The sequence below is a fragment of the Athene noctua genome, chromosome 7 (assembly GCF_965140245.1).
Source record: "Athene noctua chromosome 7, bAthNoc1.hap1.1, whole genome shotgun sequence".
In the NCBI taxonomy this organism is placed as follows: Eukaryota; Metazoa; Chordata; class Aves; order Strigiformes; family Strigidae; genus Athene; species Athene noctua.
Genome location: NC_134043.1, coordinates 2,228,706 through 2,252,329, shown reverse-complemented (window position 1 = coordinate 2,252,329; position 23,624 = coordinate 2,228,706). Strand labels below are relative to the sequence as shown.

Genomic DNA, 23,624 nt, shown 5'->3' with positions numbered 1-23,624 from the left:
TCCCCACCCCTACACCAGCACCACCAGGTGCCAAGCGATCCACAGATCCTGCCCTCCATCTTCTGACTCCCCCCGGGAGACTCCTGACACATCCGGCAACCTCCAGCTGGCAGAGACGCAGCAGGAGCCTCACAGATCATCACCTAACGCTCTTCATGCCATTCGCCACTGCACCCATGCCTTGTCTCTGCCCGCTCTTGCTCCTCCAACGGAAAATATTTGACTCTCTTGCCCTTCCCCTGCCGTGCAGAACTGCAGCACCTCCAGCAACCCTCCCCACAAAATGCTCAAGGCAAGACAGGGCTCTCCTGTGACCATCAAGTGTGACCCCACACAAACTTCACCCCTGACTGTTCACCACACCAACTCTCAGCAAGACACTACGGCCACAACACAGTCTCGGTCTCACACAATCAGCCCAGACTGACGCTCCCCACCCAGACCTTCTCCCACAAAGGAACACAGCACAAGACATGTCTGGGTTTCACACACCCAGTAGAGAACAACTTACATCACTCTGAAGGTCGTACACTTTCCTGGCTTGTACAACATCGTTCTGGTCCGGCAGACAGGTCCACCGATGCAGAGGGTGCTTGTAATCAATGTCACTCACCAGCTCCTGACATTTCTTGGCCAACACGATTCCCAGCATGTCCACTGGGCTACTGAAGTGTGTCTTTGTCTTCTCAAAGGCTTTCTTGTACTCCCTGTCACTCTGGATCTTGGCTACGTGCATTGACCACATCATCTTTGGGTCATCCTCGATGTTCCGGGCCCCGATGTGGTGGCCAAGCTGCTTGCGATACCCTTCTTTGTATTTGTACTGCAGGGTGAAAGAAGCTCAGTGAGGTTCAGACCAGCTCTTCGCCCTTCTGACACGACTCTGTGGCAGCACCTGTGAGCGAGCCCTTTGCTAATGGAGCCTGGCTAGATCACCACGTGAAGAGGGGTCTATGTGCAGCGTAACACTACTGTGTGCTACTCTTCCACCTCACACCCACACTGGGGCACAGGAGGCACATGGAGGCCCAGCTGGCAGCTATAAGCCAGCTTGGGAAGCAGGAGCGATGCACGCCAGCGGACAGGGTCTCCGTACAACCTGAGTGCCCCCACTGAGCGGCCAGCTCAGCAGCAGGGTGCAAAAGTTGGGGAAATCCACTGGACTGCTCTAGCTGGTAATCTGGGCCTCATTCTGCACAGTCTTGAGTGTGCTTACCCCCACAGCCCCTCAGCCCACAGCACCTGACACATGCCACTGCACCAGGTTTGCCCACACAGTGCTCAGGAGTTTTGTTGTCCCAGCCCGGTGCATGGCCTCAGCTGCAGGCCTAAAGCCACTATCTAAGAGTGACAAGGGGCCACTCGACACTATTGCAATGCTCGTGTCGGGAATTTATATGTGAATATTGGAGACTCAGCTAACAAAGGAAACTTTTTGATTGCTCCCTACTACAGGCCACCTGATCAAGGAGAGGAGTTTGTGGAAGAATTCTGTTTTGAACTGCACAAAGCATCACACTTGTAGGCCCTGGTCCTGATAGGGGACTTCAGCCACCCAAACATCTGCTGGAAAATCAGCACAGCAAGTGGTCCAGGATACCTCCATAGTACAGGTGATGGAGTCCTGACTGGAGGAGAGGCAGTGCTGGACCTGTTGCTCACTAATGAGGAAGAACTTATCGAAGAGGTCAAGACTAGAGGTAGCCTGGGCTTTAGCAATCATGCCCTGGTAGACTTTTCAATCTTGAGGAGTACAGGAGAGGTAAAAACTAGAGTCAATACCCTAAAAGCTCAGAAAGGCAACCTTTCAGCTGGTTAGGGCACAGTGAATGGGATCCCTTGGGAAACTGCTCTCAGAGATAAAGGAGTAAACAAGAGCTGGGAGGTACTGAAAGACATTTTTCTTCAGGCACAAGAGATCTCAATCCCAACGTGCAGGAAGTCAGGCAGGAGAGGCAGGAGGCCAGTTTAGCTAAGTCAAGACCTCTTAGCCAAACTAAAACACAAAATCAAAATGCACAGGGAATGGTGACAGGGATACACATCCTGGGGTGATTGCAGGGATACGGCCTAGGAGGGCAGGGAAGGAATCAGAAAAGCCAAGGCACAGCTGGAATCAGACTTGTCTAGGGACATAAAAAATAACAAGAAAAGTTTCTTCAGGTACACAGGACAACAAACGACGATGAAAGAAGCTGTACCCCCAGATGAACAAAATGGGAGACCTGGCTACAACTAACATGGAGAAGGCTGAGGTACTCAACATTGGTTTTGCCTCTGTCTTTATTGGCAAGTGCTCCAGCCACACTGTCCAATTAACTGAATCCAAAGGCAGGGACTGGGAGAATGAACAACCACCCACTGCAGCAGAAGATCAGGTTCAAGACCATCTAAGGAACCTGAAGGTGCACAAGTCTGTGGGACCTGATGAGATGCATCCGTGGGTCCTGAGAGAACTGGTGGATGAAGTGGCTCAGCCACTGTCCATCATATTCAAGAAGTTGTGGCAGTCAAGTGAAGTTCTCACTGACTGGAAAAGGGGAAACATAACCCCCCTTTTTAAAAAGGGAAAAAAGGAAGACCCAGGGAACTATAGGCCAGTCAGTCTCACTTCTGTGCCCAGCAAGATCATGGAGCAGATCCTCCTGGAAACTACGGGAGGGCACATGGAAGATAAGGTGATTGGTGACAGCCGACAGGGCTTCACTAAGGGCAAACCGTGCCTGACAAATTTGGTTTTCCTTCTATGACAGGGTTACAGCACTGGTGGATAAGGGAAAAGTGACCAAAATCATCTACCTGGACTAGTGCAAAGCTTCTGACACCGTCCCACACAACATCCTTGTCTCTAAATTGGAGAGATATAGATTTGACAGATGGACCACTCAGTGGATAAGGAATTGGCTGGGTGGTCACACTCCAAGAGTTGTGGTCAACTGCTCGATGTCCCAGTGGAGAGCAGCAATGAGTGATGTTCCTCAGGGGTCTGTACTGGGACCAGTATTATTTAAGATCTTTGCTGGGGACATGGACAGTGGGATCGAGGCACCCTCAGCAAGTTTCTGGATGACACCGAGCTGGGTGGTGTGGCTGATACTCTAAAGGGAAGGGATGGGCCATCCAGAGGGACCTGGACAGGCTGCAGAGGGGGAACCACGCAAACCTCATGGAGTTCAACAAGGCCAAGGGCGAGGTCCTGCCCGTGGGTCGGGGCGATCCCCAGAACAAATCCAGGCTGGGTGAGGAGGGGCTGGAGAGCAGGCCCCAGGAGAAGGACTTGGGGGGGTTGGTGGGTGGAAAACTGCCTGTGAGGCAGCAATGTGTGCTGGGCTGCACCCAGAGCAGGGTGGGCACAGGGCGAGGGGGGGATTTTCCCCCTCTGCTCCGCTCTGGGAGACCCCCCTGCAGGGCTGGGTCCAGCTCTGGGGCACCAACAGCAGAAGGACACGGACCTGCTCCAGCGGGGCCAGAGGAGGCCACGGAGATGCTGGGGGGGCTGGAGCCCCCCCTGTGAGGACAGGCTGGGAGAGTTGGGGGGTTCAGCTGGGGAAGAGAAGGCTCCGGGGAGACCTTAGAGCAGCCTCCCAGGGCTGAAAGGGGCTGCAGGGAAGCAGGGAGGGACTCTTGATAAGGGGGTTAGGGACAGGATAAGGGAGAACAGTTTTAAATGGAAAAATGGGAGATTTAGACTAGATATTAGGAAGAAATTGTTCCCTGTGACGGTGATGCACTGGCACAGGTTGCCAGGGTAAGATGTGGAAGTTCTAATGTAACAGTTCAAGGCCAGGTAGGACAGGACTTTCAGCAACCTGATTTATTGGAAGGTGTCCCTGCCCAGGACAGGACTGCAACAACATATATAAGATCCCTTCCAAAACAAACCATTCTATGGTTCTGTGATACTATAACTTTTTCACCTGCCTCCTGCTGAAATGTCAAGAAAGACAGAAGAAAATATGCTGCCAAGGGCTTCTGTCTACTTACATCACTTGCAATGTCTCTGGAAGCTTTAGCAGCCTTGATAGGAATGGCATCTGCCCGCATGTCATAGCCCTTTTTCTTCTCTTCCTCCATCGCAAGCTTGTACAGTTTCTGAAAGACACACGGCCGTTGTCCTTGAGCAACACGCCTTCCCGGGCCGCGGCAGTGCCCGGGCACAGACACTCAGCCCCACCTCAAACACCCACCTCGCTGAAGTTCAGCTTGTTCTGCTGGGCCAGCAAAATACCAGGCGTATCCGGCATGATGTGAACGCTGGTTTTATCCTTCTCCCAGGCTGACACGTACGAGCGCTGAAAAAATTAGGACAACGGGCAATAAGACCACACAAGCACAGGGCAACAAACCCAAAGAGCCAAGTAGCTCGAGGAACTGAAGCAAGGGGACTCAACCTTGCACTGACTCACGGACGCCTTTGCCCGTCCCAAAACTCTCCCACACTACACCCTTTTCTTTTCCACATTGCACCCAGTCACTGCTCCAATCACACAAAATAGAATTCATCAAAATCAAGGAACACAAGTCCCTGATGAAGAAGATCCAATATCCCCCTGTAAAACGCAGGCCCCAGGAGGAGACAGCCCAACGTCCTGGGAAATGCACTCCTCTCCTTCCAGCTATAAAACACAAGAAAGTCTCACTTGGTTCATAATTTCCGAGTTATGCTTTGCCAGAACCATCGGCATTGAGTCGGGAAGGCTCGTGAATTTGATGGTGTCCGGGTGCTGCCGATACTTCTTGTCACTCAGGATGAGGCTCGCCCTCTTATTCTTCTCATCGTCCAGAGAACCACTTGGGGACCAGCCAATGCCCCTCAGCCACAGGAGGTCGGACTTGTACACGTTCTGAAAGGACAGCAGGGACACAGAGCAGATCAGCAACCTCCCTGCTCCCTGCAACCGCTCCTCACGCCAAGGGAACCTCGGCCTACCAAAACACTCCCCCGGGTCAACCCACCAGCCACCACACAACGGGCTCCCACTGACCTCACCTCCGCACAGCCCGCATCCCCAACCCTACACCAGCACCACCAGGTGCCAAGCGATCCACAGATCCTGCCCTCCATCTTCTGACTCCCCCCGGGAGACTCCTGACACATCCGGCAACCTCCAGCTGGCAGAGACGCAGCAGGAGCCTCACAGATCATCATCTAACGCTCTTGATGCCATTCGCCACTGCACCCATGCCTTGTCTCTGCCCGCTCCTGCTCCTCCAACGGAAAATATTTGACTCTCTTGCCCTTCCCCTGCCGTGCAGAACTGCAGCACCTCCAGCAACCCTCTCCACAAAATGCTCAAGGCAAGACAGGGCTCTCCTGTGACCATCAAGTGTGACCCCACGCAAACTTCACCCCTGACTGTTCACCACACCAACTCTCAGCAAGACACTACGGCCACAACACAGTCTCGGTCTCACACAATCAGCCCAGACTGACGCTCCCCACCCAGACCTTCTCCCACAAAGGAACACAGCACAAGACATGTCTGGGTTTCACACACCCAGTAGAGAACAACTTACATCACTCTGAAGGTCGTACACTTTCCTGGCTTGTACAACATCGTTCTGGTCCGGCAGACAGGTCCACCGATGCAGAGGGTGCTTGTAATCAATGTCACTCACCAGCTCCTGACATTTCTTGGCCAACACGATTCCCAGCATGTCCACTGGGCTACTGAAGTGTGTCTTTGTCTTCTCAAAGGCTTTCTTGTACTCCCTGTCACTCTGGATCTTGGCTACGTGCATTGACCACATCATCTTTGGGTCATCCTCGATGTTCCGGGCCCCGATGTGGTGGCCAAGCTGCTTGCGATACCCTTCTTTGTATTTGTACTGCAGGGTGAAAGAAGCTCAGTGAGGTTCAGACCAGCTCTTCGCCCTTCTGACACGACTCTGTGGCAGCACCTGTGAGCGAGCCCTTTGCTAATGGAGCCTGGCTAGATCACCATGTGAAGAGGGGTCTATGTGCAGCGTAACACTACTGTGTGCTACTCTTACACTCACACTCACACTGGGCAGAGAAGGCACATGGAGGCCCAGCTGGCAGCTCCAACTAAACCATCTCAGGAGTGTTATAATACTAGCCCAGCGTGTGGCCTCAGCTGCAGGCCTACATCCACTAACCTTCCGAAGGGGCGACACGACACCTTTTCCCCAGCTTCTTACTGAAACCTCAAGACTGAGAAGAGATTGAACTCATCCCCTTACACTAACAGAACAAATCTGAACTACAGATCCTCAAATGGGAGAGTAAATTCAACTCCTGCAGAGCTGAGCCCTGAAAAGATACTCTGGGAAACAGCAATCACTGGCCTCCAGTGACTGGATCTGACCCCAGGTCAGACAGAAAGGGTAAATCCCCAGTCATAACAGAAAACTTGGTGTGGGTTTTCTTCCCTAATGCCCAGCTCAGCTTGTGTAGCTGCAACGTCAGGGGCGTGCAGAGTGGCAGTGCTGAGGGCAGCACACCACCAAAACAAATCCAGCCCAGCACCAGGACGTGCCGCCACAAGACCAGGAGGGACGCTGCTCTGCATTATGGACATCACCAAGCCCCACTCTTTCCCCCTCCACACTCTCTGCAGAGTCTCTCGCAGACCCGCACACCAATAACATGCAGGGACAGCCACAGGCAGGCCCCAGATCCAACACAGGTTGGACTAGCTCCATGGTCACGATGGGCAAGAGCTGCATCGGCTCCATTCGGCGAAGGCACAAACCCTGGTCTCCAAATGCAAGCACCTGGAAACGGCCACAGGCCGTGCCCCCAAGGGCTTCTGTCTACTTACATCACTTGCAATGTCTCTGGAAGCTTTAGCAGCCTTGATAGGAATGGCATCTGCCCGCATGTCATAGCCCTTTTTCTTCTCTTCCTCCATCGCAAGCTTGTACAGTTTCTGAAAGACACACAGGCGTTGTCCTCGAGCAACACGCCTTCCCGGGCCGCGGCAGTGCCCGGGCACAGACACTCAGCCCCACCTCAAACACCCACCTCGCTGAAGTTCAGCTTGTTCTGCTGGGCCAGCAAAATACCAGGCGTATCCGGCATGATGTGAACGCTGGTTTTATCCTTCTCCCAGGCTGACACGTACGAGCGCTGAAAAAATCAGGACAACGGGCAATAAGACCACACAAGCACAGGGCAACAAACCCAAAGAGCCAAGTAGTTCGAGGAACTGAAGCAAGGGGACTCAACCTTGCACTGACTCACGGACGCCTTTGCCCATCCCAAAACTCTCCCACACTACACCCTTTTCTTTTCCACATTGCACCCAGTCACTGCTCCAATCACACAAAATAGAATTCATCAAAATCAAGGAACACAAGTCCCTGATGAAGAAGATCCAATATCCCCCTGTAAAACGCAGGCCCCAGGAGGAGACAGCCCAACATCCTGGGAAATGCACTCCTCTCCTTCCAGCTATAAAACACAAGAAAGTCTCACTTGGTTCATAATTTCCGAGTTGTGCTTTGCCAGAACCATCGGCATCGAGTCGGGAAGGCTCGTGAATTTGATGGTGTCCGGGTGCTGCCGATACTTCTTGTCACTCAGGATGAGGCTCGCCCTCTTATTCTTCTCATCGTCCAGAGAACCACTTGGGGACCAGCCAATGCCCCTCAGCCACAGGAGGTCGGACTTGTACACGTTCTGAAAGGACAGCAGGGACACAGAGCAGATCAGCAACCTCCCTGCTCCCTGCAACCGCTCCTCACGCCAAGGGAACCTCGGCCTACCAAAACACTCCCCCGGGTCAACCCACCAGCCACCACACAACGGGCTCCCACTGACCTCACCTCCCCACAGCCCGCATCCCCACCCCTACACCAGCACCACCAGGTGCCAAGCGATCCACAGATCCTGCCCTCCATCTTCTGACTCCCCCCGGGAGACTCCTGACACATCCGGCAACCTCCAGCTGGCAGAGACGCAGCAGGAGCCTCACAGATCATCACCTAACGCTCTTGATGCCATTCGCCACTGCACCCATGCCTTGTCTCTGCCCGCTCTTGCTCCTCCAACGGAAAATATTTGACTCTGTTGCCCTTCCCCTACCATGCAAGTTGCAACCACTTGCAGCAACCCTCTCCACAAAATGCTCAAGGCAAGACAGGGCTCTCCTGTGACCATCAAGTGTGACCCCACTCGAACTTCACCACTCCTTTTTTTTGACATAATCTCAGCTATAAGAAAGCCTGACTGCTAAGATTTCTAATGACTTCTAAAATGAGGAATTAAAGAGACAACAATGAGAAAGGCTGAAAATGAATATTTCTTTTCAATAGAAACACAAGACCAATTTTTGTAAACTAAAATGCGGGTAGACATGTATTATGTCTAAGGAAGAAATACTTCCCTGTGAGGGTGATGAGGCCTTGGCACATTCTACCCAAAGAAGCTGTGGCTGCCCCCTCCCTGGAAGCATTCAAGGTTAAGTTGGAAGGGGCTTTGGGCAACCTGGGCTAGTGGAAAGTGTCCTTGCCCAGAGGAATGGGGGTGGGATTGGATGGACTTTAAGGTCCCTGCCAACCCAAACTAATCCATGAGTATAAAATTCAGAAATATAACACAGCCACAATATAATCTGTGTCTCATAGAATCAGATTAGATTATGTTTACCACCCAGAACTATTCCCACAAAGGAACAATAAAGGCATCTGGGTTTCACACACCCAGTAGAGAACAACTTACATCACTCTGAAGGTCGTACACTTTCCTGGCTTGTACAACATCGTTCTGGTCCGGCAGACAGGTCCACCGATGCAGAGGGTGCTTGTAATCAATGTCACTCACCAGCTCCTGACATTTCTTGGCCAACACGATTCCCAGCATGTCCACTGGGCTACTGAAGTGTGTCTTTGTCTTCTCAAAGGCTTTCTTGTACTCCCTGTCACTCTGGATCTTGGCTACGTGCATTGACCACATCATCTTTGGGTCATCCTCGATGTTCCGGGCCCCGATGTGGTGGCCAAGCTGCTTGCGATACCCTTCTTTGTATTTGTACTGCAGGGTGAAAGAAGCTCAGTGAGGTTCAGACCAGCTCTTCGCCCTTCTGACACGACTCTGTGGCAGCACCTGTGAGCGAGCCCTTTGCTAATGGAGCCTGGCTAGATCACCATGTGAAGAGGGGTCTATGTGCAGCGTAACACTACTGTGTGCTACTCTTCCACCTCACACCCACACTGGGGCACAGGAGGCACATGGAGGCCCAGCTGGCAGCTCCAACTAAACCATCTCAGGAGTGTTATAATACCAGCCCAGCGTGTGGCCTCAGCTGCAGGCCTACATCCACTAACCTTCCGAAGGGGCGACACGACACCTTTTCCCCAGCCTCTTACTGAAACCTCAAGACTGAGAAGAGATTGAACTCATCCCCTTACACTAACAGAACAAATCTGAACTACAGATCCTCAAATGGGAGAGTAAATTCAACTCCTGCAGAGCTGAGCCCTGAAAAGATACTCTGGGAAACAGCAATCACTGGCCTCCAGTGACTGGATCTGACCCCAGGTCAGACAGAAAGGGTAAATCCCCAGTCATAACAGAAAACTTGGTGTGGGTTTTCTTCCCTAATGCCCAGCTCAGCTTGTGTAGCTGCAACGTCAGGGGCGTGCAGAGTGGCAGTGCTGAGGGCAGCACACCACCAAAACAAATCCAGCCCAGCACCAGGACGTGCCGCCACAAGACCAGGAGGGACGCTGCTCTGCATTATGGACATCACCAAGCCCCACTCTTTCCCCCTCCACACTCTCTGCAGAGTCTCTCGCAGACCTGCACACCAATAACATGCAGGGACAGCCACAGGCAGGCCCCAGATCCAACACAGGTTGGACTAGCTCCATGGTCACGATGGGCAAGAGCTGCATCGGCTCCATTCGGCGAAGGCACAAACCCTGGTCTCCAAATGCAAGCACCTGGAAACGGCCACAGGCCGTGCCCCCAAGGGCTTCTGTCTACTTACATCACTTGCAATGTCTCTGGAAGCTTTAGCAGCCTTGATAGGAATGGCATCTGCCCGCATGTCATAGCCCTTTTTCTTCTCTTCCTCCATCGCAAGCTTGTACAGTTTCTGAAAGACACACGGCCGTTGTCCTCGAGCAACACGCCTTCCCGGGCCGCGGCAGTGCCCGGGCACAGACACTCAGCCCCACCTCAAACACCCACCTCGCTGAAGTTCAGCTTGTTCTGCTGGGCCAGCAAAATACCAGGCGTATCCGGCATGATGTGAACGCTGGTTTTATCCTTCTCCCAGGCTGACACGTACGAGCGCTGAAAAAATTAGGACAACGGGCAATAAGACCACACAAGCACAGGGCAACAAACCCAAAGAGCCAAGTAGCTCGAGGAACTGAAGCAAGGGGACTCAACCTTGCACTGACTCACGGACGCCTTTGCCCGTCCCAAAACTCTCCCACACTACACCCTTTTCTTTTCCACATTGCACCCAGTTACTGCTCCAATCACACAAAATAGAATTCATCAAAATCAAGGAACACAAGTCCCTGATGAAGAAGATCCAATATCCCCCTGTAAAACGCAGGCCCCAGGAGGAGACAGCCCAACGTCCTGGGAAATGCACTCCTCTCCTTCCAGCTATAAAACACAAGAAAGTCTCACTTGGTTCATAATTTCCGAGTTGTGCTTTGCCAGAACCATCGGCATCGAGTCGGGAAGGCTCGTGAATTTGATGGTGTCCGGGTGCTGCCGATACTTCTTGTCACTCAGGATGAGGCTCGCCCTCTTATTCTTCTCATCGTCCAGAGAACCACTTGGGGACCAGCCAATGCCCCTCAGCCACAGGAGGTCAGACTTGTACACGTTCTGAAAGGACAGCAGGGACACAGAGCAGATCAGCAACCTCCCTGCTCCCTGCAACCGCTCCTCACGCCAAGGGAACCTCGGCCTACCAAAACACTCCCCCGGGTCAACCCACCAGCCACCACACAACGGGCTCCCACTGACCTCACCTCCGCACAGCCCGCATCCCCAACCCTACACCAGCACCACCAGGTGCCAAGCGATCCACAGATCCTGCCCTCCATCTTCTGACTCCCCCCGGGAGACTCCTGACACATCCGGCAACCTCCAGCTGGCAGAGACGCAGCAGGAGCCTCACAGATCATCATCTAACGCTCTTGATGCCATTCGCCACTGCACCCATGCCTTGTCTCTGCCCGCTCTTGCTCCTCCAACGGAAAATATTTGACTCTCTTGCCCTTCCCCTGCCGTGCAGAACTGCAGCACCTCCAGCAACCCTCCCCACAAAATGCTCAAGGCAAGACAGGGCTCTCCTGTGACCATCAAGTGTGACCCCACACAAACTTCACCCCTGACTGTTCACCACACCAACTCTCAGCAAGACACTATGGCCACAACACAGTCTCGGTCTCACACAATCAGCCCAGACTGACGCTCCCCACCCAGACCTTCTCCCACAAAGGAACACAGCACAAGACATGTCTGGGTTTCACACACCCAGTAGAGAACAACTTACATCACTCTGAAGGTCGTACACTTTCCTGGCTTGTACAACATCGTTTTGGTCCGGCAGACAGGTCCACCGATGCAGAGGGTGCTTGTAATCAATGTCACTCACCAGCTCCTGACATTTCTTGGCCAACACGATTCCCAGCATGTCCACTGGGCTACTGAAGTGTGTCTTTGTCTTCTCAAAGGCTTTCTTGTACTCCCTGTCACTCTGGATCTTGGCTACGTGCATTGACCACATCATCTTTGGGTCATCCTCGATGTTCCGGGCCCCGATGTGGTGGCCAAGCTGCTTTCGGTACGCAGTTTTGTACTGGTACTAATTGAATGCGGAAACAATAATTATCACCTTGTTTCCAGCTACAGTTTAGATTTCTCTGTTTTTAATATAGTATTTAGGATTTTCACATCTAATGTATTTTTCAATATTTTTAGTCGTTTTATTGCCTGTCCAGAAGATATTAACTGGTTTTTTTATGGTTATATACTATCTCATTTTAAATGATTTTATGTAACTTAATTAACTTTACATCTTTAAGAATTGCACAATCTCTGCAGAGAGCAGCAATACAAGACTACTTAAAATTTAATTAATTTGTCTTTAAAGTTAATCTTTATCCTGTTGTGTACCAGCTCTGTGTCCCACTATTATTTTTCACTCTGTAAGACTTACTTCACTGGCTATGTCTCGGGATGCCTTTGCTGACTTGAGGGGTATAGCATCAGGAGGAAGATCATAGCCTTTCCTCTTCAGCTCTTCATATCCTAACTTGTAGTGTTTCTGTTGGAGAAGGAATCATGATAATTATTGCAAATAAAGCTCTCTGGAGTTTTTTTATACTCCAATTTTCCTTTCCTGAATACTGAAAATAAATCATTAAATTCCAAACACAGTTTCATTCATGAAATTAAAATCCATAGCTTGTTTTTTATCATGTGTATTTTGTAAATGATGATCTAAAATTATTTAAAAATTACTACCTGTATGTTTTATGATTCTCATTTGAGATCAGATTTTTCTTTTACTTAACAGATTAATCTGAATGATTCTGAAAGCCTTCTACAGAGGTAATACAACACCCAATTTCAATTCCAAATACTTTTGTCTTCTTGAGTTCTTATGATAGAGCTGCTAACCTTTCTTTACCTTTGCAGGTAGCCTACATTTGTTCCATTATAACCAGGAAACTGATGTAAATTACATAATCCTATGTTATTCTGAAGAGGCAATTCAATAAAATCAGGCATTTTAACAAGAATGACAGGCTTAGTATGAAGTATTGAACACATATCTACAATGTTAATATGACCAGTAGGGATGAGAGAGAAAATTGCTAACTTGTGCTGAATATTTTCTTGGCATTTTTTGTATTCTAGCAACTCCACTTCCACTTTGTATTTTAGCAATTCCACTCAGGCTTCCCAGTGCATAACAATTTTCACAGGAAAAGATTACAGGTGCGCTTACAGCTGTTAGAATTGCAGAATTACTCTCCTGCTTTTTAAACTAAAGGCAAAAGGGGTAAATCCAAATTCCATAAAGGAAACATTGTAGAGTCACACTTACATCACTTGTGTTAATTAAGTTTGATTTAGCCAAAAGGATTTCAGGAGTATCAGGCATGATGTGAACCTGAGTCTTGTCCTTGTCCCAAGCTTCTCTGTACAGTATCTGAAAAGAGACACAAAAACACCCTGGCTGAGAAAAGGTTCGCATGCATAGCAGTAAATTCAGTTTACCTCTTCTCAACAACAGTGAAACAAAGATGTAATATGCAAGCATGAGTGATGTAAACAACACAGGATATTAAAATCAAATAATATGATAACTTCTCACTTAAATACCACCTCTTTTTTTTCTTCTTTATATCCACGAAATGTCAAGGAAACGGCAAGAGGACCATACATTTACATACTACATAGTAAGGGTCTTATTTGCAGTTATTACTAAGTTATACAGCTCCGTAGACTTTAATCTTCTGAACAAGAGGTAGCACTTGAGTACAGAGCAGTAAGGCACTGATCATAAACATCTGATATTTCTCTATTTTAAGCACGGAGATATTTTTAACAAATGTATACTAATGTATTCATTTATGGAATCGCATGTTCTGTCTCTAGAGGCAACTTACATCGCTTCTGTTTTTGGCATTAGATTTTGCTAAAATGACATCCATGGCATCTGGGATACTTGTGAATTTAATAGTATCTGGGTGCTGCCGGTATTTCTTTTCACTCAGTATTTCAGAAGCTTTCTTGTTCTTTTCAGATTCCAAAGATCCCAGAGGACTCCATCCAAGGCCTTTGAGCCACTGTAGATCTGACTTATACAGATTCTGTTAACAAAAAAAAAAAATCAAAAACATAGTAGATTACTTCCCTGTTCATTTATTAAACCATACTAAAAGACTAACTGGTAATTTAGCTTCAATCTGATCTGTACTGACATCAAAAGAGTTACTAAAGATCCTTTTCAATAAGTAAGACATATCTCACAAAAAAATAAATAAATGCAGAGAAAACTTACATCACTCTGTAGTTCATAGACCCTCTTTGCCTGGGTGACATCAACCTGGTCTGGCAGACAAGTCCAGCGGTGTAGTATTCGTTTGTAGTCTATATCACTAACCAATTCCTGACATTTCTTAGCCAGAAGGAAGCCTAACATATCCACGGGCATATTAAACTTTGTCTTCCACTTTTCAAAATCTTTCTTGTACTCCCTCTCACTCTGCATCTTAGCTACTTGCATAGACCACAACATCTTAGGATCATCCTGTAAGCTGCGGAATCCAATGTGATGTCCCTGCTGCTTGCGGTAACCTTCTTTGTACTTGTACTAAAATGATAAAGATTGCATTATTGAAATTACAATACGAAACAGACAAGGGTAAAATATATAAGCAAAATATCAATACAGTCTCTCAGTTCAACGTTTCTCATTGCCAATGAAATGAGCGACTTGTTACAGCATCTCACGTAAAGTTTTAGTAGCCCTTTGATTAATGTGCATCGTTTGGTGCTAGTGAATGCCTGAGGAAGAGTGCACAGCTCTAAGAATGGTCTCCTGGGCCATCTGATTCATGTAGTCATACTGTTCAGAACCCCCAAAGGCTGACACGCTTAATCAGCAATGAAAATTGCAGATGCTTAAGCACTGAAAACATTGCCTAATGATTAATAAAATCTCTTGCATAAATGCAGGAGTTGCATTCATACCAAGTGATAATAACAGCAATACATGTGTCACCACTTCTACTTTGGGGCTGTAAGGAGGGTTTCTCAGTATAGGCACTGGGCTAATTGGACCCGATTTGCTGGTGCTCTGAAAAGGTAACATCCAAAAGAGCAGACAGCTCCTAACTTTGCATGACTAGCCACTTCATGGATGGACCACAACCTCTGCAATTGTCAAGATGCCACACCAACCCTTCTCAAACTGTTTGCTTCACTGACAATAACAGATCAGGAAAGAGTTCTGTCAGCAGTTCTGCTTTTTACAGACCTTAGCAGAGAAGTGCATCTCAGTCTAGTGTGACTCTGTAGGCTAGAGCAACTAGATAAAGTGTATTGAATTAGAAATGCTGCTTACGTCACTTGCAATGTCCCTTGAAGCTTTGGCAGCTTTCACTGAAATGGCTTCAGGCGTGAGGTCATAGCCTTTCTTTATCATCTCCTCCCAGCCAAGCTTGTATAGTTTCTAAAATCAAAATCAATATTAATTAAAAAGTCTTAGTAATATGTACGTCACCTTCTATTTAGATATGCTAATGGTCCGTATTACCAAAGTCGGGTTATCTCACAGGCTTCAGTCATGAGAGAAGGGCTACTAGAATGGGAACTGAGAAATGGGAAACTGATAAGCAAGGACTGTAGGTCTTCCATGTCTTGGGTTAGTGACTAAATAGGTTTTTTTTACTGCAGCAGCTTCCTCTATATCTTATCTTGGGGATCTGAAACATATCTGGGGAATGTGAAATGTATCCATCTGGGATAACTGAAAATTAACAAGATTTACATTAGTAAGGCTGTAATGTAGCCATTTAATAGTCAATTCAGTTTGTGAACAGTTGATTTTAAGTCTCAGCACTTGCAAGTTAAAGATTTGCCTCTGACCAATCATGCAAAGCAAAACCTAAGTATTTTATACTGGCACAATTGTCACTTTCTCATATTTGAAAGCTGACAGAAAAGTTAGAATCACCACACATATTTCTTTTCCCATATGTTAAGTTAAAAATATACACAATGAACTTGTTATTTTATAGTAAGGAATTTTTGACATGATTGATTTCTATGATAAGCATAGAGTAGGGACTATGCACATCCAGTTTTCAAAAATAGGACTTATATTTTCCACACATTACAATGTAATTTAGGCTGTTACTTTGCTGGCCTGAAGATGGTACTTACTGGTACTCTGAAAACAGTGCTCACATAAAAATTTTTGCCTCTGTTTTACATGTCTCATTCCATTTCTTTCTTCTAACTTACACAAATTAAATACTTATTTTGAAATGGGAGGCACCTTTAAAATCGAACAAAGTAGATATTAACTTTAAATGTAATAGGAAGCATTAAAAAACTCTACCTGACTGTAGTTTGTCTTGTTCTGTTTTGCCTGTAGAATATCTGGTGTATCTGGCATCACGTGAACCTGAGTTTTATCCTTCTCCCAAGCTTGAGTATAGGCATGCTATTGGAAAAAGCAACATCAGATGCGTTAATATAATTGACAAAGGATGGCTCTTTCAGGGTTTTCACCTTTCCATTTGCACACACACTTTGGATATAGGTGGCTAAAAACACGGAGGTGCTGACTTAGATTTATTTTACTATGAAATGACCTAATCCACAATCAGCTGAATTAGGATCCGCTCTTGCTTCTAATGAAGTCCAATTATCAAGATTTTCAGTAATTTCTATACAAGAATAAGAGGAATAGAGGCTGGAGAGGTAGCAATGAGAAAAATCAGGAAATATTTCTTTAACCAATGCTATTTATCAGTAACTGAGTGTTTTGTAAAGAAAAATAAAAAATAAAAAAGAGGAACCTGTAAGTGACAGGTTTTTTCCCCAGGGAAACACAAGGTGGTGACAGACACTTACAGACTGTTTATCGAAATGGATGCTATGTGAGCATCTGCCTAATTTTCCCCACAAATACTCACTTTGTTCATTATATTTGCATTCTGCTTTGCAAGGACCATGTCCATGGCATCATTCTGTTTTGTAAAGGGGAACATGCTGGGATGCTGGCGGTATTTCTGATCACTTGCAATTTCTGTGGCTTTCTTAGATTTCTCCACATCCAGAGAACCGGCAGGACTCCAACCGATACCCTTGAACCACTCATTGTAATCCTGCTTGTACTCATTCTGCCAAGCAGAACACGAAAGGAAAGTTTACAATTTACAAATGGCTCCCACAAAATAATTCTGTTGTTTCCAAAACACAGCCATAAAGAAAAAAAAGTCACAGGTGTGACTGACAGAAAGAAAACAAAAACTTACGTCACTTTGTATCTGATTCATGTTTCTGTACAGTTCTAAACTCATTGCATCTGGTAGAAGCATATATTGGTGAATCAGTCGTTTGTAGTTGGTATTGGTTACACGATCCTGGGCCTCCTTAGCTGCCACGATGCTGAGTGTATCAGAAGGTGTCTGGTAATGTGTCTTGCTCATCTCATAAGCTTTCTTGTATTCACGATCAGACTGCATCTTTGCCACTTGCATATAATGGACAAGTTTGGGGTCATCCTGAAGGCTGCGGAAGCCTACAAGTTTTCCCTTGTCTTGTTCATAACCTAACTTGTATTTATACTGTAAAGAGAACAAAGACAGAGACTTTAATGCTACTTCATTTGTTTAATAAGCAATATCTACCTTGTAAGGGAAAAAACCCCAAAACTTGAATAAAAATAAGATTTTTACACTGTTAAGAAAACATCACAAGGCATATTGAGGTGGTGGCTTTGTCCACTTATTCTTAGGGTGCACTCTAAAGCAAAACAGATGTCTACTGTCCCTTTTAGAAGCCATATATTTAAAACACTTTCTTAATAAATTAAATTGTCTTACAATAGTTTATTCAGCTCCTGCATAATGTTCAGTGTAGCCCGGGGTTGCTCCTTGGGAGTAACCTGAGGTTCGATTACATTCTAATTTCATTACAAATGACACAATGAAAATATGAAACATGACGGAAATACTGATGGAAAGCAAAAGGCAAAGGAACATAAGGTCTGGTTTGCTGCAGACAGTTCTTTGAGAAAAGTGCACTTTTTATTCTTTTCACACTACAGTTTAGAGATACCCATATTAGCTCTAAGATGAGGTATCGCAAACGCTAGAACCAAGGTACATTAACCCACACAGGTCTCTGTTACTGCTGCTATGCTGCCTCCAATATTTGGCTCCTGTAACTATTTTCATGGTAGTCTGCACCATACTCAGAATACTTGAGTTCATATCTAAAAACTAACCATAAAATCAAATATTTAATCGTCACACCCATTAGGTTTGCTTTTTCAAATGATTACAAAATTCAAGACACTTCTCAAGATTTTTTCCATGCTTTTGTTTAATAAAATCAATAGTTCAAATTCTCAACCCCTTCCTCAATCTCTAATCAACCCTGGACAATGAACTACACAGACCAAGTATCAATTCCTTTGTCCTTCACTGCTTACTGCTGGGAGAGAACTCAGAATGGAAATATCTTCCCCTGAGAGCAGTGGCAGAGAAAACTTTGCAGTGGCTGCAACATCCTCTGTGTTGTCAAAAAATATGGTGGGCTAAATAACATGTCCTTAGGCCCTAACTTCACCCCTCTCAGGCTGCATTTGCCCCTGCCACAGAAAATCCCTCAGCACTGATACACAAAGGATTTCAGAATGGTTCTGATTCCAGAAGTGTGTATTCTCTGCACCAAGATATTTAATGGGACTTTCACCAAAGGAATAAAGATAACTGTACCACTGCAGTAAAAATAATTTAAGTCCATATCTGTTTTTTTCAAATATTTCTAAGAATGATCTCTGAACACTCTGTCTAAACTACAAAGATACAACATACATTTATAAATGTATCCAAGCACCACCACACTGAGGAATGAACTGCCTTTTTTCTTCTGAGTCCCTCATATCTCCTTACCTTTCTAATGAAGGAATAGTTCTTTAACCCTGCTAGAAAATGTATCAGAATATATATCGATTATGTCAGAATTATTTACAAGCAAGAGAATAAAAAGACTTCATGTATTTGGCATGTAAAATTGAATTGTGTCCAGAAATCAATGTTTTACAATATCTGAAATGGATCATTTTTTCTTTCAAGAGCTTACATCACTAGCAATGTCCCTAGAAGCTTTGGCAGCCTTAATAGGGATAGCATCAGCTCTGAGATCATATCCTTTCCTCCTAGACTCTTCAAATGAAAGTCTGTACATTTTCTGTGAAGAGAAAGAAAATATCCTTTAAGAAAGCAAAACACACCACACTCACTTAAATAAAACTCTATTAATTTTATATGATAACTTGAAACACAGACTATTCATATGTTTAATGTGCCTTGAACAGTTGTTTAAGGCACTCAGGGGCACAGAGAGATGAATACTCCTTCAAAATCAACTCCAGTTCTAGTATTCACACATCAGTGCAGCTGGACTGCACTATAATCACTAACAATAGCCTATAACAAAAGAGCAAGAAAATGCACAAATACTGGTGAAAAGTTACATCTGTAAGGGTGTCAGCTTTTAAAAAAATGAGATAAATAAGTCTATTTCTGTGCACATTAAAATGTGTACAATTACAAAAAAGACTTTGTTTAGCATATGCAGATTTAACAACTGGCTACTGAAAAACTGTCTATAATATCATCTGTTACCAAAAGAATAGGTTCAATCTGCAAGAATTTTGAATCCAGTACAAACCCTTGTGCATGGGGAAATGAAATAATACAGTAACAAACATGGATAGTACTCAAACTCTACTATTTTGTTGTATTATTACAGTTATATAGTTATATATTTAGTAATACAATATAGTTATATAGCAATATAATATAGTTATCTAACTCCATATAAGTATTATATTTTAATGACTTATGTGAACACTTTGTAATCTGACTGTAAATACTATGGCTTTTTCATGGTAACTTTTGGTATTTAATTTTGGGGAAGGAAGCAGGGAAAAGGAAAACTGATACCTTTTTGTGAAATCACTATAGGTTACCAAAGTGAGAATTAGGGAGGCTTTCGTATGCTGTCATCTCACTTATTACTAATAAAAAAAATAGGAGCAACACTGGAGTCTTACAAACAGTACTCACATCACTTAAATTAAATGCATTAGCTTTTGCTAAAGCGATCTGTGGAATATCTGGCATGATGTGAACTTTCTTTTTGTCTTCTTCCCATGCTTGTTTGTACTTGTGCTGAAAGGATTAAAAAAAAAAAAAAAAAGGGATGTCAACAAAACCAAAGAATTAAATAAAACAATTTAAAATAATATTTCCTATTTAAAATAGAAACATTCTTTACAATGATGCGACTACCAACATGGTAGGAGCATCTGTCTTTTTATTTTAGCACTTAAGAGCAGTGTGAATCAGGAATAGCTCTTATGAGTTAATGGCGTGAAGCTGAAAGAAAAGTGGAAGAAATATCAGTCGTGCCAGAGCATTTCATGGCTTGTCTCTTGCCCAGCAGCATATTCAAGCACACTGAACAGTAGCAAGTAATAGATTTCAAAATGTACTGAGTCTGGCTGGGATGGAGTGAATCCTCTTCCCAGCAGCTGGAATAGTTCTGCATTTTAGATTTGTGACTAAAGCAATGCTGATGACATGCTCCTGTTTCAGCTGTTGCTGAACAGTGTTTGCAGTGTCAAGGCTGTTTCTCTTCACCCACAGTGAATAGATTTGGGGTGTGCAAGAGATTGGGAGGGACATCACCAGGCAGATGAACACAACTAACCAAAGAAATACTCCAAGCCACATAACCTCATGCTCAGCAAAAAAACAAAAGGAGAGGAGGGGTTTTAGGGGGGTTAGACATCTTTTGCTCCCAACATGGCTGGGCACCAGTCTACTCATGGGAGGTGGCAAGTGATTGCTTTTACATCACTTGTTCTGTTTTCTTTCTTTCTTCTTCCACTTCTCCTTTGTTGATTAAACATTTTTTATCTTGGCCCACAAGGGATTTATTTTGGTTTTACTCTTCCTCTCCTCTTCCCTCATCCCACTGTGGTGGAGATGAGGAAGCGAGAGAGTGGCCGTGTGCTGCTTAGACGCTTACTGAGGTTAACCCACAACTAAAAGCCAAGCCAGAAGGTGTAAAAAAATAGTTAGAAGTGGAAGATCATCAGTTTATCTCCTGGAAAATAAGTATCAGCTGAGAGAGGCAAAAGAGCTTTTCTTAGAGGAAACAGAGCTAAGGAAAGTGGACATAAGCTTCGGATTGTCCCTGTAACTATAATGCACATGAAGTCTGGACATTACTGACGAACACCAGTAGATTACATCAGTTCAGCAGGAGCATCAGAAAATAAATTTCTCATTATAAAAGCATTCATATCATGTAGCAATTTCATATTAATGTAACAGGCATCAAATGAAACAGAATACTCATTTAAAAGTGTAAATCCTATTTCTGAAAGGGATCACTCCAGTATTTTTAGCCCCTAGATTTAAACCGTTAAAAATCTATTCAGTTATGTTGGATAAACTTCATTACTAAAATATGACCCCCAGATCTGCCTTTATATTTATTTCTTAGAAATATTAGGGTCATGCTTTGCTTTCAGGTATAGCAAAGGTCTAGTAAGATGAAATACAATGACATTCAAGCATATTTATTAGCTGCCAAAATCGACAATTTCCAAAGCTACGCATACAAGAGGATTGACTACTTCATCAGGTATACTTTGTTTCTTACTTCTGCAAACTTAAACAAATTTCAGTGAAGACTTTCTTACCTCATCCATGATTTTAGCATTATTTAAGGCTAAGACCATATTCATGGAATCCATAGGAACAGAAAACTTTAACTTGTCTGGATGCTGGCGATACTTCTTTTCACTAACAATTTCCATTGCTTTTTTGTTCTTCTCAGCTTCCAGGGAGCCCAGTGGCATCCATCCAATACCCTTCATACTTTCATCATATTCTGCTCTGTATTGATTCTGGAAGCAGAAAGAAAAGAAAATAATCTAATGCGTGAAAAAGTCTATAAATCATGACATTTCTTTCTGAGTTTAATGAATATTAGATTTTGAACACATTCTAAAAAGAGGCAAACATTATTCAGATGCATTCAAGTTTATGTAGAAACACATTTTTTTACAGTGGTGTCTATTTTATTACTCTGCCTTTTAGTACAGTGTTCAGATCCTCCTTATGATGTATATAGATTGCTCACATGAGGTTACATGCTAAGGCCCTCTTGAAGAAGAAGAGGATTATCTTGAACACCATACTGAGGAAAAAGGGCTCTCTTCTCTAGAGGTTAAATATCCCAGAAAATCTGAGAACATAGATACTCAGCTGGTTTCCCCTTCTGAAAAGATACATTATTAGAAGTACAAGATAAAACTATTAATGAAAAGGGAAGCTTTTCCTGTCTAGGCCCATGCACAAGTATTGCTCCTGAAGAGCCTGATGGGACATGTAAGCAGTAAATACCCATTTTACTCTATACATAAAATCACTTCTTTCTGAGCTCAAATTCTTTAGCAATAGGTATAACTTAGTATTTCAGAGTCTTAGAAAAATACAATGGCTATCATTGCTGAAGGTCTCATTTAATTTACTACATTTTAGTATAAAACTGAATTAATTTCACTAAGAAAATAGCATTATTTATCTTACAGTATGCTGTCATAAACTAAGCATCAATTGTATTTGCCATGCAAAGGTTGAAGAACCTCTTCATCACTTACATCACTTTGTATCTGCATCATGTTTTTGGCTAGTTCAAGACTCATCGCATCAGGCAAAACATTGTAGGTATGGATCAAGTTTTTGTAGTTTGCATTTGTAGCCACTTCCTGTGCTTTCTTGGCTGCCACCACACTGACCATGTCAACTGGAGTATGGAAATTAGTCTTTGCCTTCTCATAATCTTTTTTGTATTCACGATCAGACTGCATCTTAGCCACCTGCATGAAGTGCACCAGCTTGGGGTCGTCTTCAAGGCTACGGAACCCAATATGCTTTCCTTTTGCTTTTTCGTAGGCTAGTTTGTATTTATACTGGCAGCAGGGAAGAGAAAGAACAGCAAAACTTAAATTAAAAAAAATGCACTATAAAGCTCAGTTTTATCCCTGAAAACATAGAAAATATTTGTTCTTTTCCATCACAAGACCTCAGGTTTAGTCATTTAAACCCACCCAGCCTTACAAAAGAGCCCACTGAACTCAGGCAACGTGAAGCTCAGCAGCTTGCTGAACAAAGAGAAAAAAAGCTCAGTTCAGTGTTATTCCACCGGAGAGCAAGTATCGCAAAGGTCTATCCCATCAAGCATATAACAAACCTCAACAGCGCAAGACACTTGGAAAAACACCTTTGTGCATAACAGAGCACTTTGAAAATGTTCTGACTGTCTTTGTAGCTACTCTGAGTGCTATCACACAATCAAACTTACATCACTTGCAATGTCTCTGGAGGCTTTGGCTGCTTTTATTGGAATAGCATCCGGCTGCATGTCATAACCTTTCTTCTTGTCTTCCTCCCATCCAGCTTTGTAAAGTTTCTAATTTAAAACATAAAAGAGAACAGGTACTCTATTATGAAGCCGGAACTACTGAAGTACCCTACATTTGAATCTAAATACTTTCAGAAAAAACATAAAAATTAAAGCAACTTTTGATCTATGCAACAGACCCTGAATGCCCCTGTGAGCGTGGTAACTCACATTACTCATTGTGATCTGGTTCACTCTAGACTGCAGAATTTCTGGAGTATCTGGCATAACATGAATGCTGGTCTTCTCCTTGTTCCATTTATCGGTGTAGAGCCTCTGCAATTACAAAGTAATATTTAGCATCGAAAAGGCACTGCGCTCATAAAATAAAAGCTTGCTTTTGTTTTGTTCATTTGCAATAAATAATAATTTAAAGTTCCAAAAGCACTACAAA

The 23,624-nt window shown here is 44.6% G+C and overlaps 1 protein-coding gene across 1 annotated transcript in view; it reads right to left on the bottom strand.

The window, feature by feature from the left end:
* NEB (nebulin) overlaps positions 1-23,624 on the bottom strand; it is a 127,373-nt gene that overhangs the window by 76,868 nt on the left and 26,881 nt on the right. Inside the window, exons 28-50 of the mRNA XM_074910943.1 lie at positions 23,402-23,506; positions 23,132-23,239; positions 22,428-22,739; positions 21,465-21,671; positions 19,819-19,923; positions 18,830-18,937; positions 16,996-17,307; positions 16,654-16,860; positions 16,074-16,178; positions 15,075-15,182; positions 14,010-14,321; positions 13,615-13,818; positions 13,050-13,154; positions 12,156-12,263; positions 8,687-8,998; positions 7,442-7,645; positions 6,989-7,093; positions 6,786-6,893; positions 5,518-5,829; positions 4,641-4,844; positions 4,188-4,292; positions 3,985-4,092; positions 512-823 (exon numbers count right to left, since the gene is read on the bottom strand). Coding sequence (XP_074767044.1) covers positions 512-823; positions 3,985-4,092; positions 4,188-4,292; positions 4,641-4,844; positions 5,518-5,829; positions 6,786-6,893; positions 6,989-7,093; positions 7,442-7,645; positions 8,687-8,998; positions 12,156-12,263; positions 13,050-13,154; positions 13,615-13,818; positions 14,010-14,321; positions 15,075-15,182; positions 16,074-16,178; positions 16,654-16,860; positions 16,996-17,307; positions 18,830-18,937; positions 19,819-19,923; positions 21,465-21,671; positions 22,428-22,739; positions 23,132-23,239; positions 23,402-23,506 — 4,176 coding nt within the window. The remainder of the gene's footprint in view (positions 1-511; positions 824-3,984; positions 4,093-4,187; positions 4,293-4,640; positions 4,845-5,517; positions 5,830-6,785; positions 6,894-6,988; positions 7,094-7,441; positions 7,646-8,686; positions 8,999-12,155; positions 12,264-13,049; positions 13,155-13,614; positions 13,819-14,009; positions 14,322-15,074; positions 15,183-16,073; positions 16,179-16,653; positions 16,861-16,995; positions 17,308-18,829; positions 18,938-19,818; positions 19,924-21,464; positions 21,672-22,427; positions 22,740-23,131; positions 23,240-23,401; positions 23,507-23,624) is intronic.